Source organism: Rattus norvegicus, chromosome 7, assembly GCF_036323735.1.
Source record: "Rattus norvegicus strain BN/NHsdMcwi chromosome 7, GRCr8, whole genome shotgun sequence".
Classification (NCBI taxonomy): domain Eukaryota; kingdom Metazoa; phylum Chordata; class Mammalia; order Rodentia; family Muridae; genus Rattus; species Rattus norvegicus.
Genome location: NC_086025.1, coordinates 26,985,370 through 27,005,002, shown reverse-complemented (window position 1 = coordinate 27,005,002; position 19,633 = coordinate 26,985,370). Strand labels below are relative to the sequence as shown.

General features: G+C 41.9%; 1 protein-coding gene across 16 annotated transcripts in view; it reads right to left on the bottom strand.

Annotated features, from left to right (window-relative positions):
* Anks1b (ankyrin repeat and sterile alpha motif domain containing 1B) overlaps window positions 1-19,633 on the bottom strand; it is a 1,165,904-nt gene that overhangs the window by 361,550 nt on the left and 784,721 nt on the right. Inside the window, exon 16 of one of the 16 annotated variants that reach the window (XM_039079051.2) lies at window positions 2,888-4,191. The exons of the other annotated variants lie outside the window; for them this stretch is intronic. Coding sequence (XP_038934979.1) covers window positions 4,159-4,191 — 33 coding nt within the window. The 3' untranslated portion in view covers window positions 2,888-4,158. Of the gene's footprint in view, window positions 1-2,887; window positions 4,192-19,633 lie in introns of those variants that run through there. 16 annotated transcript variants of the gene reach the window in all.

Below are 19,633 nucleotides of genomic sequence, written 5' to 3'. Positions count from 1 at the left end.
CACACACACACACACACACACACACACACACACACACACACGAGACTAAGAAGGTCAGGTCCCATTTTAAAGAGTCGTACATGAAGGGATAGTGTTAGAGTATCCAAAGGCACAGACAATACCAATTCCCTTGCTCTGAGATACTCATTTTAATCATACAAGACAATGAGTAACTTCTTGGAACATAAGTCTTTGTAGAAGCAGATGTGTATTCCCAAGATAGGGTGTAGGGTGTTTCAGGATTTCTCCCTGGCAAATCCTTCACCAGAACTCCCTGTAAGGCCTCAGATTGTCACTTCTCTGAAAACACTCACTGTTGCCATCTGGAAGTGATTTTCCCCAGGAGGCACTAGAAGGGGAGTCAATTCATTCCTGGCAGTCCAAGTCACAGATAAAAGTCATTTAGCACAGTGACTCTATAGCCTAAGTTTCCCATGTCTTCCTCACCAGCCCTGATCCTGGAATAAGTAGAAGAAAAATCCAGAAATATCCAAAAAACCTGGATTTGAAGTGTTCATATATGTCATTATGCAATCAAAAATAACTTTGGAAGTGACCAAGAGTCTTCGAATTCATTGTTAAAATCTAGGGTCAGGGAAATTCTTTTCTTTCTACATTGATGTAGCCCAAAGCAATGGATATTTCTAAATCATGTTTTGTATTTCTTCTTAATAGAGAATATGTTAACAGTTTTGAGTCCAGTAGTTATATAAAATGTACATCGAAGTTGGATAATGACCAAAGATGCCCCAGTATACTGCAAGGACACATGCTCAACTATGTTCATAGCAGCTTTATTTATAATATCCAGAAACTGGAAATAAGCCGGATGCCCCTCAACAGAAGAATGGATAAGAAATGAGTTACATTTACACAATGGAATATTACTCAGCTATTAAAAACAATGACATCACGAAATTTGCAGCCAAATGGATGGAACTAGAAAAGATCATCCTGAGTGAGGCAGCTCAGATTCAGAAACACAAACTGGGATGTATGCACTTGTAAGTGGACATTGGCCATAGAGAACAGGATGGCCATGCCTCAATCTATAGTCCCAAAGATAACAAGGAAGGCCCAAGGAAGGAGGCATGAATGTCACTGAATAGGGGAATTAAAACAGAGGTCAGGGGTGGATGGAGGTGTATGGAGAGAGGAGACTGGGGAGGGGAGGGGTGCTGATAGGAAGGGATCAAGTGTGAGGAGAATGGGGAGAGAGAAAAAAAAACTGGAATCGGTAGGGGGTCCTCTTTGGGACAAGCTAGAAACTAGGAGAGTAAAAATTCCCAGGAATCTATGAGGGTCACTTTAGCAATAGGGGATATGGAACCTAAAATGGCCACCTCCTGTAACCAGGCAAGACTTCCAATGGATGGATAGAGATACCAACCCAGACATAAAGCCTTCCACTTATAATCTTTCCTGCCTATGAGATGTTCATGGATAAAGAGGGAGCAGACACTGTGGGAATGGCCAAACAATGAGTGACTCAGCTTGAGACCCATGCCATGAGAGGGATCCCACCCCTAACATTATTAATGATGACGCCTGTCATCGGAAAGGCCTTCCTTACCTGGCAGTTGATGGAAACAGATGCAGAGACCCACAGTCAAACATTAGGTGGAACTCAGGGAATGTTGTAGAAGAAGCAGAGAAAGGATTGAAGGAACCAAAGAGGGCAAGGACACCACAAGAAAACCTATGAAGTCAACTAACCTGGACTCATAGCTGCTCACAGATACTGAACCGCCGACCAGAGAGTATGCGTGGGATGGACCTAGGACCCCTATACATATGTAACAGATGTGTAGCTGGGTCTCCCTGTGGGACTCCTGACAGCAGCAGCAGGGACTGTCTCTGACTCTGTTTCCTATCATTGGATCCCTTTGCCCTAGCTGGGCTGCCTTGTCTAGCCTTAATAGGAGAAGATGTGCCTAGTCCTACTCTAACTTGATTTGCCAAGGCAGATTGATATCCACTGGAGGACTCCCTTTCTTTGAGGAGAAAGGGAGAAGGGATGGGGGGAGGAGAGGACTAGAAGAGGAGGAAGGGGATGTTGTGATTGGGATGTAAAGTAAATTAATTAATTAATGGAAAAAAAAGTAAGCTAGGTAAGAGTGACCCAGATCATACTGTTCGCTTCAGTTCCTCACTTCTATCAATCATAGAACACAAGCTGGGAGGATGAGCCAAATAAACATCCCCTCCCCCCTCTGGGGGCTGGGGAGAACAAAGTTGGGTAAGAAGTACCACCTTCCTAAGGTTTCCTTTGATTTTATATCAAATCAATTCATTTCATATCATATCAATTAACCAATACGATCTTATATCACATCAGTTAATTTAGAAACGTTCAACTCTAAATTAATAGAAACAGAACCATAGTTTACATTTTATAGAGCATTATTCCATTTAGCTTTTGTTTTTATATTGCACCAGGTAATAAAGGCTGAATAGAGCTCAGCTGGCTCTGACTGTCTTAGAGAAATGAGCAGATCAGAAAGCAAATATCTCTTTACCGTGATTCTCCATCTGTACTACAACATCATAATGAGGAATGATGCAGCTGAAGTAAGTGCAATAAACCCAGACTGTGAACATACATGCACAATAAATATAAATCTACATTAATATAAATAATATACCAAATATAACAAACTGACATAAATTTAATTAACATGGATGAGACAGTTACCTCTCACTATTTCTGTCTCCAGCTCCCAGGAACCACTTCTTTTTTTTTATTGGATGTTTTTTTATTTGCATTTCAAATATTATCCCCTTTTCCTGTTTCCCCTCCATAATCCCCTTATCCTATCCCCCTCTCCCTTCTTTTATGAGGGTATTCCCCCACCCATCCACCCACTCTTTCCCACCTCCCCGCCCTGACATTCCCCTACACTGGGGGGGTCCAACCTTGGCAGGGCCAAGGGCTTCTCCTCCCCTTGGTGCCCAACAAGACCATCCTCTGCTACATATGCAGCTGGAGCCATGGGTCTGTCCATGTGGACTCTTTGGATGGTGGTTTAGTTCCTGGAAGCTCTGATTGGTTGGTATTTTTCTTATGGGGTTGCAAACCCCTTCAGCCAGGAGCCACTTCTTAGTTTTGAATGTTAGCTGCGCCCTCACTATTTGGTTTACAGTGGCCTTGTGGAAGCGAGGAGACTGGGAGTCTGACATACTCCTGCTCATAGAAGCCAGTTGGAATACCAGATGATCACCCAAGAACCTCCACCACATTGCCCCCGACTAGAAAGGGAAGCACAAATTGTTGGCTAGATATACTTGGCATTGTGTAATTTCTCAAGGACCACCTTCGGGAATATTTATTTCTATGGAAAGAATGCCTGACATTCCTTTTTGTCATACTAGACAAAGTCATGGAATAACTACAACAAAAATGCCCTTTGCTGAGTTAAACATCATGAGTCCCATGGAAGGTAGTATCTGATGGATTAACCTGATGTTGAATCTGAGCCTCACATAATTTGGCTGCAGACTGGAATGTTCTTGTAACTTCGCTTCTTGCTCTGTAGTTCAGAGATAAAGAATTGAACTCCTCTTCACCAAAGGCCAGGAAAGACCTTAGCAGACAGGTAACATAGGTAGCTAGATAACAGAAGTGCTAGGCAAACACAGAAATGATACTATATTAGGCTTTCTTTTCTTTTAAAAGATTATCTTAAAGGTAGAGACACCCAACTTTAAGATCTAGGGTATCTATATCTCCATGTTTGTGGCCATGTTTTTCATTGACTCCTTCCCTAGGCCAGGCATGAAGAAGAGCATGATTAAACAAGTAGTTCTTTACTGAGACTTAAATATCCATATGCCCTTATTGTGGTAGAATAGCTGGTTAATCACTGCGAGAACAGCATCCACGCTGTCTTCACGTCTTCTACTCCAGTGAGCTTTTTCCTTCTGAAGCAGCATGGTAGATTATTGTAAAGGGTTCAGCTTGTGAGATTAAGACAGTCTGAAGAAAATGCGTCCTGTGCTCCCCAGTGATTAGCTCACACTAGCCAGTGGGCGGGCCTTTGCTACCTTTCCAACTTTGCTGTGTGCCTGGAACATGGAAATAATCTTAGTCCATGAAGTATCACCAATGGCTAGCACAGTAAGTAATGGATATTAGGTGGCCAGCCAATACTTGAAGAGTTAATCCATGGAGGAATGAAAGCATGATCCCATCTAAAAGAGAAACAAAGGAAACAACAACAACAACAACAACAAAAACTGTCCTCAGGGTCAGGGCTCTAGGAAACATAAGGAAGTTCCCACAGAAAAAGGCAAAATAATGCTGAGAATCATGGTCCGCAATGGGTATTAATATTAGGCACATGAAAATAGATTTGTGGCAGTAAGATAGTGTATGAGTAGAAAAAATCATGCACTTTCTGGTTTGGTTTATCTGTTCATTTTTTTTTGCTCTTAAGGCTGAGAATTTAATCTAGAAAGAGAGTCGATAAAAGAAGGTGAGCGATTGGAGGAATGGTTGCTTAGATGGGAAACATGCATTCAGAACATGAAGAGGGCAAGGGAAAAATTGTCAAGATGTTTAACAAGGAAAGTGAAAAAGGGAAAAAAAGCTTTCAGTGGGATACTGGAGGAATTCAGACTCTTCTCTAAGGGTACCAGAAGCAGAAAGGGTAGAGGCAATAACCGGAGGCACTGAGGGAACACAGTGATAGACAGAGAGGAAGAGAAGAGAAGAGAATGGTCTCGCACTTAACAAGCTGGAGTGCCCATCGTGCATAGTTGATGGTGGGACCTGTTTTCAGCTTCCTTTCTTCCCTTTTGGATCCCTGCCCCTCAGCATTGCTTCCTTGCAGGCCAGGAGACATTCAATGGGCTGTGTTATTTTCTTAAGCCCCTCCAGACCTTTATGTATTGTTATCCCACCATCAGAACTTGCTTGGGCTCTTTCTAATTTCCTTAAGACACCCATTTCCATGAAGTGACAATGGAAGCTAATTGGTCTCATCTAGTAAAGTAATTCCGATTGCAAGCTTTGCTAGCGAAGGGCTGTCTTGCTGGCAGCATCCATCAGCAGTGCAATTGATGTAGACTGAACGAGTGGACGGGCTTTTATTGTGCTAGGACCTGACCTAGATGCAGCTGAGTTTGGTACCTGAGCTCAGAAAGCAGACATTAAAAAGATAGACATGATCCAATCTGTTCTCCTAGCGACATGCTCAGGGGATTCTCTCCTCTAGACAGTGGATTCTTCATCTCTAAGAATGAAGAGTAAGTGTCCTACCCACCGTTTCCCCTAGTATCAGAGATAATGTTGCCCACTTCATGGTGTTGATTTCAGAATATGCATAAATGATGTCAGTTCCATTTATCATTCACTTCCTTATCTATTCACCCTCAGTGCAGTAAGGAAAGATGAAGCCGTGAGGTAAGGGGGCTTGATGAGGTCATCCAGATGGGAGGTGCCACCAGCTGGTGTTTACATCTGGGCAGCTGTCTTCTGGTTCTACACACACACACACACACACACACACACACACACACACACACACAGTATCATGGGTGTGTGTATGTGACCAGACACTTGCTTCCTTTACAGCTCCTCCCAGTGTGGAGATGCATCAGTCCTCTCTTGTGTCATTGAGCCCTCACAGCAGTTCTGTGCAAAACTATCCTCCCTGAGAGCAGAGAAGGGAAACTCGAAGACCTTGATGCTGGTCCAAACCCAGTCAGCTCGTTGGTCTGAGTTAGCTCTTGAAATCAAGTGCAAAATTTATGACCCAGTCATACACTTGAGAAAGAGCCAGCCTTGGGTCCGGGATAGGTCGCCGCATCATTTCTATGTGTCTGGTGGGTCTTTTTGTTTTGCTTTTAGAGTTCTCTGATAACAGGCTCCAAGCCTGGCTGGGTATGTGTCATGCGATAGATGAGAGACTAGGAGTGAGGGTGTGGGTTCAATGGTAGCTTTGAACTCTTGCTCTAGGACTATGGCCGGGAATCTCTTACTGGTTTACTCCCATTGGCCAAAAGAAAGAGAATTAGATTGTTAAGAAGGTACACAACTGTCACTATAAAATCAGATAATCCTGTGCACAAATTCCATCAGGAACAAATTCCATCAAAGAAATGTATCCTGCCTGGTACCAAACAAAAAGGCAAGAAGCCATGCCAAGAGATTCTTGGATGAAAACTGGCATTTTCTGCTGGGGAGACACAAGTGGAAGCTATGATTGGAGAATTCTATTACGAAGAGTTCTAAAATATTTATCATCATTTTAGGTCATTTATTCATTTACCCTTTTAATGCTCATTTCTTTTGTGCCACTGGGTCATGCTTAAACAGCACGGGCTGATAATTCACTTTGTTTCAATACATTGACGTGAATCAGGATGCATCTCCATCCCCCGGTTTAAACAAAGCAAAACAAACCAAAACCTAAACCAGAAAGCATTTCTGAGGAATCCTAGAGCATGCAATGTTCTTTCTGAAATATGACCTTTGTCATCAATGAGAAAGCTGGATTTTATCTGATTGGGTTATGAGCTATTACTATAATTTCTGGGTAACTTTCCACAGTTGAGTATCTCAAGAGGAGACAGGCTGATAGGAAAACTTGAGTTTGCCATTGCTTTGGTGCTCTGATGGCTCTGTAGGCTTCCTCCTGGACTTGGCTCAGACCACCTTTCAGCCCAGGTAGCACTGTCTGGCCTGCATGCCAATGAAGGCATCCTTCATCTTCGTTCCATGGGCATTCTGCACAAGCCACTATCTATTATTGTCTTCGGGAGCCTCTAGGGAAGCTCTCTGGCTGTGCCCCTTGGAAGACAATCAGGACAAAGATCACGTCTTACAATCACCTGATGTCTTTGGTATCTGAAAGCAGCCAGAACTCATATATATATATCTGAATTATAAAATGACCACTCAGCTATAGAGAGGGCAAATGCTGTTTCTGCCTACACAAGATTCGCTATTTCAAATTTATCAATTACATGAAAAACACCATTTCCTAATGGTACAGGGGACAAACAAAGAAAAGGTGAATTATCTCCCAGGTCAGAATTGATTTCCCAGGTTTTCCCTATCTGGCTTATATAATAGTAAAAAGGTATATATTTAAAGCATCCTTTTTGCTTCTCAGGCTTGAAGGATGCTTTTGTTACTGGACCTTTCTATTTTGGCTCTGAATCTAGACAAAAAAGAGGTTTGACTCAGCCACTGCTTAATACCACACGAGCCTTAGAGAGAAGATTATTATATAAGATAATATGTATTTTAGGTTTTTTTCCCCCTATAGCCAATACCTAGATGCCACCTTCAAACCTCATAAAGGTGCCACAACACAATTGTGTGGGAAAGAGAGGTCTCCTGCTTTGCTCTGCAATCCTTATAAGTAGAAAAAAAAAATAAAAGCAGTTGATTAAGGGTTAGCAATTTTCTTTTCTTTCTTTACACGGACTTGTAATTCATTTAATGCACGAAGTGGGCTGAGTTTTCTTCGTCTTTCCAATCCGACTGTCAGAGAACTTTCATGCCAGCCGGCTATGGTTACCATGGCAACAGGACCATGGTGATGGTAATCTGATCTCATGGGCCTTGTGTCAATAGCATCAGATCATCACGCTTGAGGACAATTTTTGACAATAGGCTTCAGTGACGCAGGCAGGATTTATTAGCATTTGATTGATCCATGGAAATATTGTGCACTTGGAAAGCTAAGGTGCTAATAAAAGCATCTTCAGGAAGGTTAGCGGTTACCCTTAGATCTTATCTTGGGTTGTCTGGTGCTCTACAATTTGTGAAGTGCTTTAAGCAACGGCAACTACTTCAATTGCTATTAGTTGAGACGGGTACCGTTGTCCCTATTTTACTGAAGAGGAAACAAAGGCCCCTCTGATGTGCTTGTGGAAGATAGCAGGCCAACTCTTCAGTGCTGAGAGACTTCAATTTGGGCCTTCTGGAATCTTTATGCCAGGGTTAAGAATTAAAGGACATGGGGCTGGGGATTTAGCTCAGTGGTAGAGTGCTTACCTAGGAAGCACAAGGCCCTGGGTTCGGTCCCCAGCTCCGAAAAAAAGAACCAAAAAAAAAAAAAAAAGAATTAAAGGACATGAGGAAAACGCTCCAAGGTGGGTAAGGTGGATGCTAAAAAGTCAGAATTCAAATAATTTCAATGTGTCTGTGATCCACATTTACTACCCGGGTCTTTACATGTGGGTGAGGCATCTGACTCTTCGCACCTCCCATAGTAACCAAGCTCCTCCCTTAAGGCTTTCCTGACATCGCGTGCATAGACAGATGCTTCTTTCCCTTTCCCACAACTATAGCTGGAGCCTCGTTTGTGGTTGGTTACATTCATTTTCCCACCGTACACTCCCTAAAGGCAGGAATCATTCCTTTCATTCTTAGTAAATGGAAATTTCAGTTCCTGGCACAGTACCTGGTACATAATGGAAACACCGTCAACCCCTGTCACTTGTTAGATGGATACCCACACTTTCCCATGAGGTAGCTATAGCAGTTACTTTCATATAAAGCCCAGGGCTACTTGCTTAGTTAGGGATGGTGCCACCCGTAATAGGCTGGGCCTTCCTGTACAATTAGCAATTAAGATTCCCCCATATGCTTATAGGTTAAGCTGATCTAGGCAACGCCTCAACTCTTGCCTTCTTCTGAGATAACTTTAGGCTGTATCAAGTTGACAATTCAAGCCAACTAGGACATCCATGACATCTGACTTTCTTGCCTCTTAAAATTATCATTATTTTAATAAAGTAGGTTTTTTTAAAAAAGTAAACATCTGGAGTTTACTTTTGAGATGTTGGGAACTGAACCCAGGGCTCCAAATGCTAGGTAAGTTAGCAACATTTTTCAGCTTTCAGAATAAACCCTGGATACAAAGGATTTCAAAATAAAATTCATTTAGGTAGAAATATGTTATTTGTAGAGAAAATCTAAAATCCTAAGTTGATACGTATTGGGCCTTAAATGAAAAGAAACATTGAATTTTAGAAAGAGCTAAAATTTCCTATCTATCTATCTATCTATCTATCTATCTATCTATCTATCTATCTATCATCTTTAGTGTGTGTGTGTGTGTGTGTGTGTGTGTGTACACAAGCTCCACAGAGGACTTGTGGAAGTCAGGGGACAGCCTGTGGGAGTTCATTCTTTGCTTCTATCATGTACATTCCAGGGTTTACACTCAGATCATCAGACCTGGGGGCAAGCACTTTTACTTGAAAAGTACTTGTAAAGTACCTTACATTGAGAAATCTCAATGGTCCTGGTTTGAAAAACTGCCTTTAAAAATAATTATTATATAATGCAGAGCCCATAAAATAAGAATGGAACCCTATAAACTGGGTTGAGATTATAAAAATTCTATTATCTTTGGGATAGAGAGATACCTCATCAGTTAAGAGCACCGATTGTTACTGTATAGGTCCTAGGTTCCATTCCAAGCAACTATATGGTCACATGGTGGCTCATAACAGCCTGTGACTCTAGTACCAATGAGGCACAGACACACATGCAGGCGGAAGAACCATATGCATGAAACTAATAATTTAAAAGCTTCTATTATCTTGTTCCCAAACAAAACAAGAGTCTAGATAACTTTATGACACTAAAACATCTGAAGTTTTCCTTCCGATTATTGGTGTGTGCGAGAAAAAAGTAGATTTGGTCACTCTCAATGAGAACACTTCAATGAAGCATGCCTTTGATTATGTAGTTCTGTGTGGCACCCTTTCCTGAGAAGGTGACTGTATAGCGCCTGGTGCTAGACCCAGTAGCGAGCTCACAGCTTTCCGTTTGCAGAAAGAGTTTTCAGGAAAGAAACTAGCTTATTTACCAAATTAAAATTCAATATTATGTTCTGCAACGCTGTGAGCCCACCCACCCACCAGATCTCAAGCCCACCCACCCACCAGACTGCAGAGAAGACGCTATTTGTGTGCTTGAATGAAATACTGTATGTGTTTCTCACTCCCTGTAAAAGTAACTGTGCATACACATAAGGGAAAGGTATAAGAAAATGAACGCCCTGTCAAAGGTGATGGTAGTTGGAGAAATAGCTAGTGGGTAAGGTGCTTGTCTAACATGAATGAAGCCCTGGGTTCAAGCTCATAAACTGGGGGGATGATGGCCCAAGCCTGCAATCTTAGCACTCTGGAAGTGGAGGCAGGGCAATCTTCCTTAGCTACCTAGAAAATTTGAAGCTAGCCTTGTCTATATGAGAACCTGTTTCTGGCTGGCAAGATGGCTGAGTGGATAAAGGTGTTTGCCACCAAGCCTCATGATGACCCGAGTTGGATCCCTGGGACCCACATGGTGGAAGGAGATACTGATTCTCACAGGTTGTCTTCTGATCTTGACGTGCCTGCTGTGGCACATGCACACACTAATTAAATAAGTAAATGTTTTTAAAAGGGGTAAACGTGAAAATATCCCAGAGAAAAAAATGATTGCAGATAACAGTTCAGGTTCAAGATCAGACATTTTCAAAGTCCATTGACTTGGAAATCATTTGTCTTCTACCATTAGGACTCAAGGGTTGTCAAGAGTAAAATGTTTTCTAGGATTCTTGTCTTAGTTAAGGTTTTATTGTTGTGAAGAGATACCATCACCCCAGCAGCTCTAATAAAAGAAGACATTTAATTGGGGCTGGTTTACAGTTTCAGAGGTTTTATCGTAGCAGGGAAACATGGCAGCTTATAGGTAGACAAGGGTTGGAGAAGGACCTAAGGGTTCTGCATCTTGATCCACAGGCAGCACGGTGAGACTGTCACACTGGGAGTAGCCTGAGCATATGAGACCTTAAAATCAACCCCTACAGTGACACACTTCCTCCAACAATGTCATACCTAATAGTGCCACTCCCTATTGACCTAGCATTTGAACACATGAGTCTAAGGGACCATTTCTATTTAAATCACCACAATCCTCTAACGTACGTGTAGAGGTATTAGGTAAAACTTTTGGTTTTAGGGTAACAAAATGAATGGCCACAAAACAGTAGCAGCAACCAATATCCACTTCATGCCAGTTCCTGGGCAGAGCTTGAGTGTCTGAGGCAAGCTGACCAATGTTCCAAAGATACTGGGTCCTGACCCACGGAATTTACAAATACTAGTTTACTTAGAGAAGAGATCTTTGCAGATACATTCGAAATAAGGGTTATTTGAATAAGGGGATAGGGAAGATTATCCTGGATTATCTATATGGGCCCAAAATACAGACCCTTGGATCTGATAAAACAGGCAAAGGGAGATTTGACAGACAGTGGAGGAGGCAATGTGATTGTAGAGACAGAGAGGAGAGTGAAAATGATCCCAAGACAAGGTTTGCCCATCAGCTATCAGATGCTAGTGGAGGGCAGGGCCCGAGTTTTCTTAAAGTGTCCTCAGGGAGTGATACACTGCCAGCATCTTTATTATTGGTCCACCAATGGTGACTTCAGACTTCTGGCCTCCAGAATCTTGAGAGAATAAGGGGACAGTGCGGTATGTTTGTACTGAGGATTGAATTCAGAGCCCCATGCTTGGAAGGCACACTCTACAACTGATCTGCTTCTTTGTTTCTCTCTCTCTCTCTCTCTCTCTCTCTCTCTCTCTCTCTCTCTCCCTTTCTTTCTACAGTCAGTTAGTATGTGCTAACTTATTACACTTGTCATAGGAAATGTAAAAACCCAAACCCTGATATGATCATCACACAGCCGAGCCTCTTAAGCCTCTCATATTCTTATTCCTTTGTTCTGTTGCTGTTGGTAAAGCTAAACCTACCCAAGAGCCTTTCAAGGTTAGGCATCACCCACTGAAACTTATGCAAAATCACAGCCTTTGTTAGCCCTACCTACTTACAAGTTGGAATTGGCACTTGTGCAGGGACAGGAATTCAAGTCAGCCTTGAAGGGCTTGTTCTCCTCTCCTCTGATTTCCTGAAACATAGACCCACACATTCTTGCATAATCCCATTCATCTGTATAGTTCGAATCTACTGCTTTTTTAAATCAGTGACTATAGTCAACAGCTAAGTAATATACCTTTCTTTGTCAGAAAAACATAATGATTTGTTACATGCGAAGGCATTGATTTTAAACCCAGAGATTCAATGACAAAAGCACCACATTCCCTGGGTCTTGCTTAAATCCTTGCTGAGAGGAAAAGAATTTTATCAAGTCACAGACAATCAGAAGCAGGGTGTGAAGATGCCATCAGGAGGGGGTTAGGGGGAGACACAGCTGCCATTCAGATTTCTGGCTCAGATGACTAGGGTACCAGCAAAGCTCTACACTGGAGAGCAGATCTGAGGAGGACTCTGGGTTAAGGTGTCTGTGGCTTCTCCTTGTGGAATAACGGGCCTGATATGTAGGAGAGAGATCAAGGGTGGAGTCACAGACTCAGTGATGGTGACATGGGTGACTGTGAGAGGGAAGAATTCAGTTGCTACTGGGTTGGGACCTGGGGGAGAGAAAGAGGGTGAGAAAGAGGGATGAAGGATGGGGCATGTTTAAGGAATTACGACAGCAATGGGATTTCAAGAAATCTTGTAGGAGCAACAGTGAAAACCTCTCCACTGCAGATGGCCTTAAATGCAACTCCGGAGTTTAGACTTTAAAACAATAGTAGTACATATTGAATAATATAGGTTTGAGTTACGGGACTGACGGGATTATAATTCTGCCTTATAAAATGACTCCAGGGGAGCGTAGAGGATAGATATAAGAACAGAGGGACTGTTTTGGAAGAGTCTGGTTGGTAGGTTAATATGGAATAAAAATAAGGAGCATGAGGGGCCTGGAGCGTTTCAACATTACGTGTCTATATGTGTCAAGGCTCTCCCGTGGAGTGTTTGTTTCTATAAAGATCTTTCCTTTCTGTTTGTATGGTGGTAAAAGAGGAAATTGCCAGGTTGTGAGCAAAACACTGGCGTATGGCATGACCCAGTTTATTTACTTGGAGAACCTGGTGGAAGCAGGTTCCGTACCACGAGACACCACTGATTGTGGCAGCTTCGAGTTAAGTATCACCTTCCTACGGGCAGATGGTGACCGCTCACTGAGTGGGTTGCTAGGGATCACAGGAATGAATGAAGAGAGTTGTCCTGGCATTGCCTCGATGGAGAAGCTAAAAAATGAAGTGAGCTCAAACGTTGAGCAGCAAAGCCCAAGGGTGATGGGTTTTACAGTATGGTTTGCTTCCTGGAAGTCACCGCTGAGCTGACATGGTGGGGATGGTGGCATTGACCTTGGCCTTCTTGACACTGGAACAGCAAGATTTTAGTAATCTCTGAGCCGTGGTTCTGTAGGTTCCATAGTTAACTGGGGTGATTTCTCAAATAGTGTTTTTTAAAAATATGTGACAAAGCAAAACTATGTTCTTTAGAGTCAGGTGGATGAGGGCTGGGTAACCTTTCTACTACTCTGTGACACTGAGGAAAACTATGTTAATCTTCTTAAGCCTGAGACAAACATGGGGATTGTATGACTAGCAAGTAAAATAATACTTGGCAACTCTGAGCTGTCGATGAACAGGAATGTTATACATGTAGTCCCGTTTCACATTTGAGATCTCTACCAAGTATTTATTGATAGTATGTTAAAGGAAGACTGCAGAGAAGGACATAATCCAGGGGTGATGAGAGAACACCCCCTGAGAAGCATGCATATGGTTTCGTTGAGGTATTCACTTTGCTAGTTTGCTGCAACTCTGTCTGGAACAGTTTTCTTGTTTTTTACATGAAATCTTCTGGAATTTTTAATCAGCGAGTTATGCCCTACACTCCTGTTCCCCCTTCAGTTGGATAATGTTAGGTATGTATGTACTTAGTAGAACTAGTACAATCCTTTTCTAGGGAATGCTGAGAGGTACCTCAGATTTTTGTGCACGCATGGTAGCTAACTCCTAATAGAAAACAACAAACAAAATGTATGTATAATCCATTTAGAAAAATGTTTAGGAGGCTCCATAAACATGTTTTCATAAGTGCATGCTGCCTGCCAACTTGCCTGAGTTGAAGAGTTACCATAACAACCAGCATCCCTCTCAGCATCCTTGGCACTCTCTAGTCTCAGATCCTTCACTGAGAATTATTATTATCTTGTCTGAGCCTTCTAGCTCAATTGTTTAAAGCATGGTATGAAGAGAGCTATGGTAGAAGATTCAAAGGCACATATTAGCAGCAAGATTCTTTTCATGGATCCTCTTCCAAGATGGCTGGTTCGTTCATTCAAAAATAATCACTGCACACTACCAGCTGTCCAGGTATTATTCTATCTGTGAGGGACCAAGTTATAAAACCCCAAAGACTGAAACTTAAGTTGAATCGAAAGAAAACAAATGCCAAACCTGCCAAACCCAAAATACCAACTGAACCAAAAATAACATCAAAATCAAAATCAAAAATATTGGTGGTGCTTTTAACTTGGTGTGAGAGGTAGTGGGGGCAGGGGTGTTAGCCACTAAATAAGCAACAAACAACTATATATATATATGTATATATGTATATATATATACCATGTTATATATATATATATAGTTGTTTGTTGCATATATATATATAGTTGTTTGTTGCATATATATATATGTGTATATATATATATATATATATGGTAAAGTTGGTAGGCATGGTATTAAGATGTGAGAAATGTGTTGATGTGGAGACATCTGAACAAAGCTTTATCCTGTGAAGTAGTATTTCAACCTGTACTGCAGGTATGCTGGGAGAGAGGGCTCCCACTGGGTCTAGACAAAAAGGATGGATTGACTGGAGTGGTACTCTCAAAGCAAGAAGGCTATGTGATGAACTCCGAGAGGAAGACAAAGCCTATTTGTGTAGGATCTCTGGTGTCCTTGAAAAGATTTTAGGTTTTATTCTTAATGGAGTGAGAAAGTAAATGTAGGGTTTTGAGTAGAGGGGAAATATGAGCCCTCCTACAGTTCAGAAAACTCACTTTGCCTTTAGGAAGCTTTAGGGTCAAGAAGGAGGAGGAACCAGGCAGGAGGCTATTTTAATAATTCATAGATGATCACTCAGTACAGGTGGCAAGTATGGGGAAGCCATCAAGGTCTGGATATTTTTAGAGAGAGTAGAGTCTGCTGATGGAATACATGTGGAATATTAAAGAAGGATTTCAAAGATGACGGGGGCTTTTCTTTTGAGAACTAGAAAAATGAAGATAGCAACATATCAGATTGAGAAATAAATGCATAGACAATTGGTGTGTGTGTGTGTGTGTGTGTGTGTTTGTGTGTGTGTGCATGTGTGTGTAAAATATAGAACTTAGGATGAAGTTCTAGATATGTTAATGTTGAGATTTCTATGACACATCTAACTGGGCATATCCAGAAGGCAATTGAATAATATAATAAAATACTTTTACAAACTCCAGAGTTCAGGGGGAGATCTGAACTAAGGATACAATTGTGAAAGTCATTAGGGTATATATGGAATATAGGGATGTGTGACTGAATGAGATCACCTAAGGTGACGGTTTGTATATACTTGGCCCAGGAAGTGGCGCTATTGGGAGGTGTGACCTTGATGGAGTAGGTGTGACCTTGATGGAGTAATTGTGTTACTGTTGGCACGGGCCTTAAGACCCTCCTCCTAGCTGCCTAGAAGCTAGTAGCCTGCTAGCAGCCTTCAGATGAAGACATAAAATTCTCATGTTCTGCACTATGCTTGCCTGGATGCCACCATGTTCCTGTCTTGATGATAATGGATTGAACTTCTGAACCTGTAAGCCAGCCCTGATTAAATATTATCCTTATAAAACTTGCCTTGGTCATGGTGTGTCTGTTTACAGCAGTAAAACTCTAACTAAGACATCTAAGAATGAGAATGTAAAAGAAGACTGAGAAGTGTCTTAAAGTTTCTATTGCTGTGAAGAGACACCATGACCACAACAACTCTTATGAAGGAAAAGAATTCATTGGGGCTGGCTTATGGGTTCAGAGGTTTAGTCCATTATCATCATGGCAAGAAGCATGACAGCATGCAGACGTGCATGGTACTAGAGCTGAGAGCTTTACATCTTGAGCCACAACCAGCAGAAGGAGACCATGTATCAAACTGGGTATAGCTTAAGCATATATGAGGCCTAAAAGCCCACCCCAATAGTGACATATTTCCTCCAACAAGGCCACACCTACTCTAACAAGGTCACACCTCCTAATAGTGCCACTCCCTATGAGTCAAGCATTCAAGCACATGAGTCTATGTGAGTCATTCTTATTCAGACCAGTAAAATAAAGTTTAGGGCAATCAAATGATGAAGGAATACTCAATCTTCTTGGAGGAGGAACCCCCAATAAGGGAGCCCAAGGAATAACCAGAAAGGTAGCAAAACAAGGGAAACCACAACACTGGAAGAGAACAGATCAAGGGGGAAGTGATTCATCATTCAAGTTAAATAAAATGAGAACCAAGAGCTGACAATTGGATTTGTCCATGAGGACATCCCGGTGACTGTATTTAGGCCATTCTTGGCAGAGAGATAGGGAGAAAATGTCTCCTGTTAAATGAAGTAAAGAGGATTTCGGGTAGAGCTTTGCAGAGATTTTGTTACAATGAGGAGTTGAGGATGGGATGCTAACTTGGAGGCAATATAGGGTAAAGTTTGAAAATTTAAGTTAGAAGTTATTGTGATAAGTGTGATTGATGGGGATAATCAATGGAGAAGGAAAATGGATAGTATAGGGGAGAGAGGAAGAGGGAGAGGGAGAAGGAGAGGGAGGGGAGAGAGAGAGAGAGAGAGAGAGAGAGAGAGAGAGAGAGAGAGAGAGAGAGAGAGAGATTGATTAACCTAATCAACGGGATTACATGGCTTGAACAAGATTTCAATCATCCGTTCAGCAAGGTTAAATGAATACCTATAATGTCCCTCATATATAATAACTAAGTACCAGGTACAGATGAATGAATAAAACATGTTCCTATTAACAAGAGTTAACTCTCTTAAATAATTGACATTAAATGTATGTAATCATAATTATGGCAGAGAAACACACCCAGGGCTCATTTTATTATGACACACTGATTCTTAGGGTTTCCTGTTCCTTCTCCTCTTCTTCTTTGCCCCTCCTTCTTCCTCATTTTAAAATTACATCTACTCCTCTCCTCTCCAACCCATTTCTCCTGTGTCTTCCTTCCTTCCTTCCTTCCTTCCTTCCTTCCTTCCTTCCTTCCTTCCTCCTTCCCTCCTTCCTTCCTTCCCTCCTTCCTTTCTATGTGTGTGCTGCTGAGAATTGAGGGTAGGACCCTTTGTGGGCTAAGCAAGCTATTCACACAGCCCTAAGGCCTTTCCTTTCCATTTCAAAAGGAAAGTATTACAAATACCCAATGCTTTCTGAGAATTAGAAAAGTGTTATATATTTCTGCTGGTGAAGATAAAATACTATGCATACTATACTCTAAAATACTTCTGTATAATGTTACTAACACAAGAATTACCTTTTGATGCCACATAGCAAATTTTCAAAGAAGGAGGAGGAAGAAGACGGAGATGAAGTGGAAGAGGAGGAGGAAGAAGTGGAGAAGGAGGTACAGAGTTCTTGGTATTAATTTCCTCATTCCCATAAAGTAGTTGGAACAATTCAATGAAAACTTATCTGAACATACAATTACGGTGCACCGTGGCCCCTGGCTTTATGAGTCTTACAGAAACCCAGTGACTAACCTAAGGGTTAGCTCAGGAGACGAGAGCACAGATGGTCTAGGCATCTCCTTTTCAGTTATCTCTTCCAGGAAAGCAGTCAGGCAATGTCATGTAGCATTTTCAAGCTTTCCCAGTCTGGAGCTCCCAGCTCCCGAGGGATGAGAACAAATGCCCCTAGATGGCAGATGAGGCATTGTCTAAGGGCACGTGACATGAACAATCAAGTTACAGACATGAAGAACCTTTCAAGTATGGAACACTGGACGCTGTTGATCTTATGAGTTCGATGGCATCCTTCCACCATACCCTTGGTTGCTGAGAAGACCAGGAAGAGCAGAAAGAACATAAAATAAAGTTTTTTTTGGGGGGGGCTGAGATCCTCTATCCTAGTTCTCTTTAGCTTTTAGAATTTATTGCTCGCAACTTATTTCCAAGAGGAGCCTGGGGTAGTTCTGGGTGTTTTGGGAAGACTTAAATGCTCTTGTCCTGATTGCTTTATCTATAAAAAGAAGGAGGTTATTCTACACACTGCTCTAATTCCCTTCTCATAGATGAACAATCTGGTTGTGTTGTTTAAAGGCTTAGGGGATGGGTGGCAGGTGGCTGCGTATTAGTATGTCCAACTGGCATTTTTGGGGAAAAAAAACCCAGAAATATTTATCAAGGCTTGAGTCATGGTGGAAACCTGAGTTATATGATTAAAAGAAGCCCTAACCTGTGGGGTTTTTTAGAGCATAGAACCCATATACTTGGCATGAGCTGTAAGAAGTTATTTCTTGAAGTAGGATTTCAGTTCTTAGTTGAAGGCTATATATTTCTCCAAGCTCCCTCAGCAAGCCCACAGGCAAACTCTCACCTCAATAGGTTGAATAATTTACCTGGGAACTAGCACATGGAGATTGGGGTGCTGAATGTGGTGGATGTGGAAAGGTGGGGACGCTTGGAGGAGATGCTCAATGAGGTGTAAAGGCAACTGGACTCTCTTGGGGAATCTCACACCATCCCATTGTCAGGGACTTTTCTCTCTTGCCCAATTCTTTTTTTAAAAAACCTGTCACCCGTGATCCCAGGATTTCCACATTCTGAGATGGTTACAATGATCCAGATAGACTGTCATCATTTCTCAGTTTTTAAGAAAGGAGAATCCAACTAGCTCTCTGTTGCCAGGGAGGAAAGCCTTAGAATTAGAGTGTGGGATGCTTGGTCTGGTAGAGACTTCTAAAACCCTAGTGTTTCCTTTCAGTACTAGACATCACCTAGAAAGGGCTGCTTATGGTATGGAATCCTTTCCCTCTGTGACATTGGTAACACCAAATCAATACATGTTGTACAAAGATCCATGGAATCTTGGAAATGGTTGACCAGCTTCCTTTGTCTCTAGAAACCTTGTGGACATGGCAGTGGGTGCCTTTCAGGGGTGCTGGGTGCCTTGCAGGGGTGCTGGCTGCCCTGATGTCTCCTTGTCTATTCTGAGTTTCTCTCACCAGGGGGACTGAGGGGACTTTACCTTTTACCAAATCTTCTATATCCCCTCACAGATCATATTTCCTTTTATAAGGCAGACTCATCTTTTGCTGAGATAGGGATGAACACACCTTATTTGAAAAGGCATTGTAAAAATGTACCATAAAAGATTCTCTGAGTGAACTGTACATTGTAAACTGAAAATGAGCAGCATTTATATAGAAATTCTCAGTCCTTCAACGGGCTGGCTGAATGACCTTGGGCGAGTCACTTAACTTCTCTGTATCAGTTTATTCATCTATCAGATGTACATAATTGTTCCATGTCTTTTGGGACTAATTAGAATCTACGTACTGCAATGATTGCAAAAATGCCTTCTTCAAAGTCTAATATTCTATAAATAGCATGTATCCGGCCATAGAAAGACTTACTGTCTGGGCTTCACGGTTGGTGAAATTAGGACACAGGACCGTGAATGAGTTGCCCAAGACTCTGAGTCAGACTTCCAGGCAGTGCGCAAGGAAGCTTTC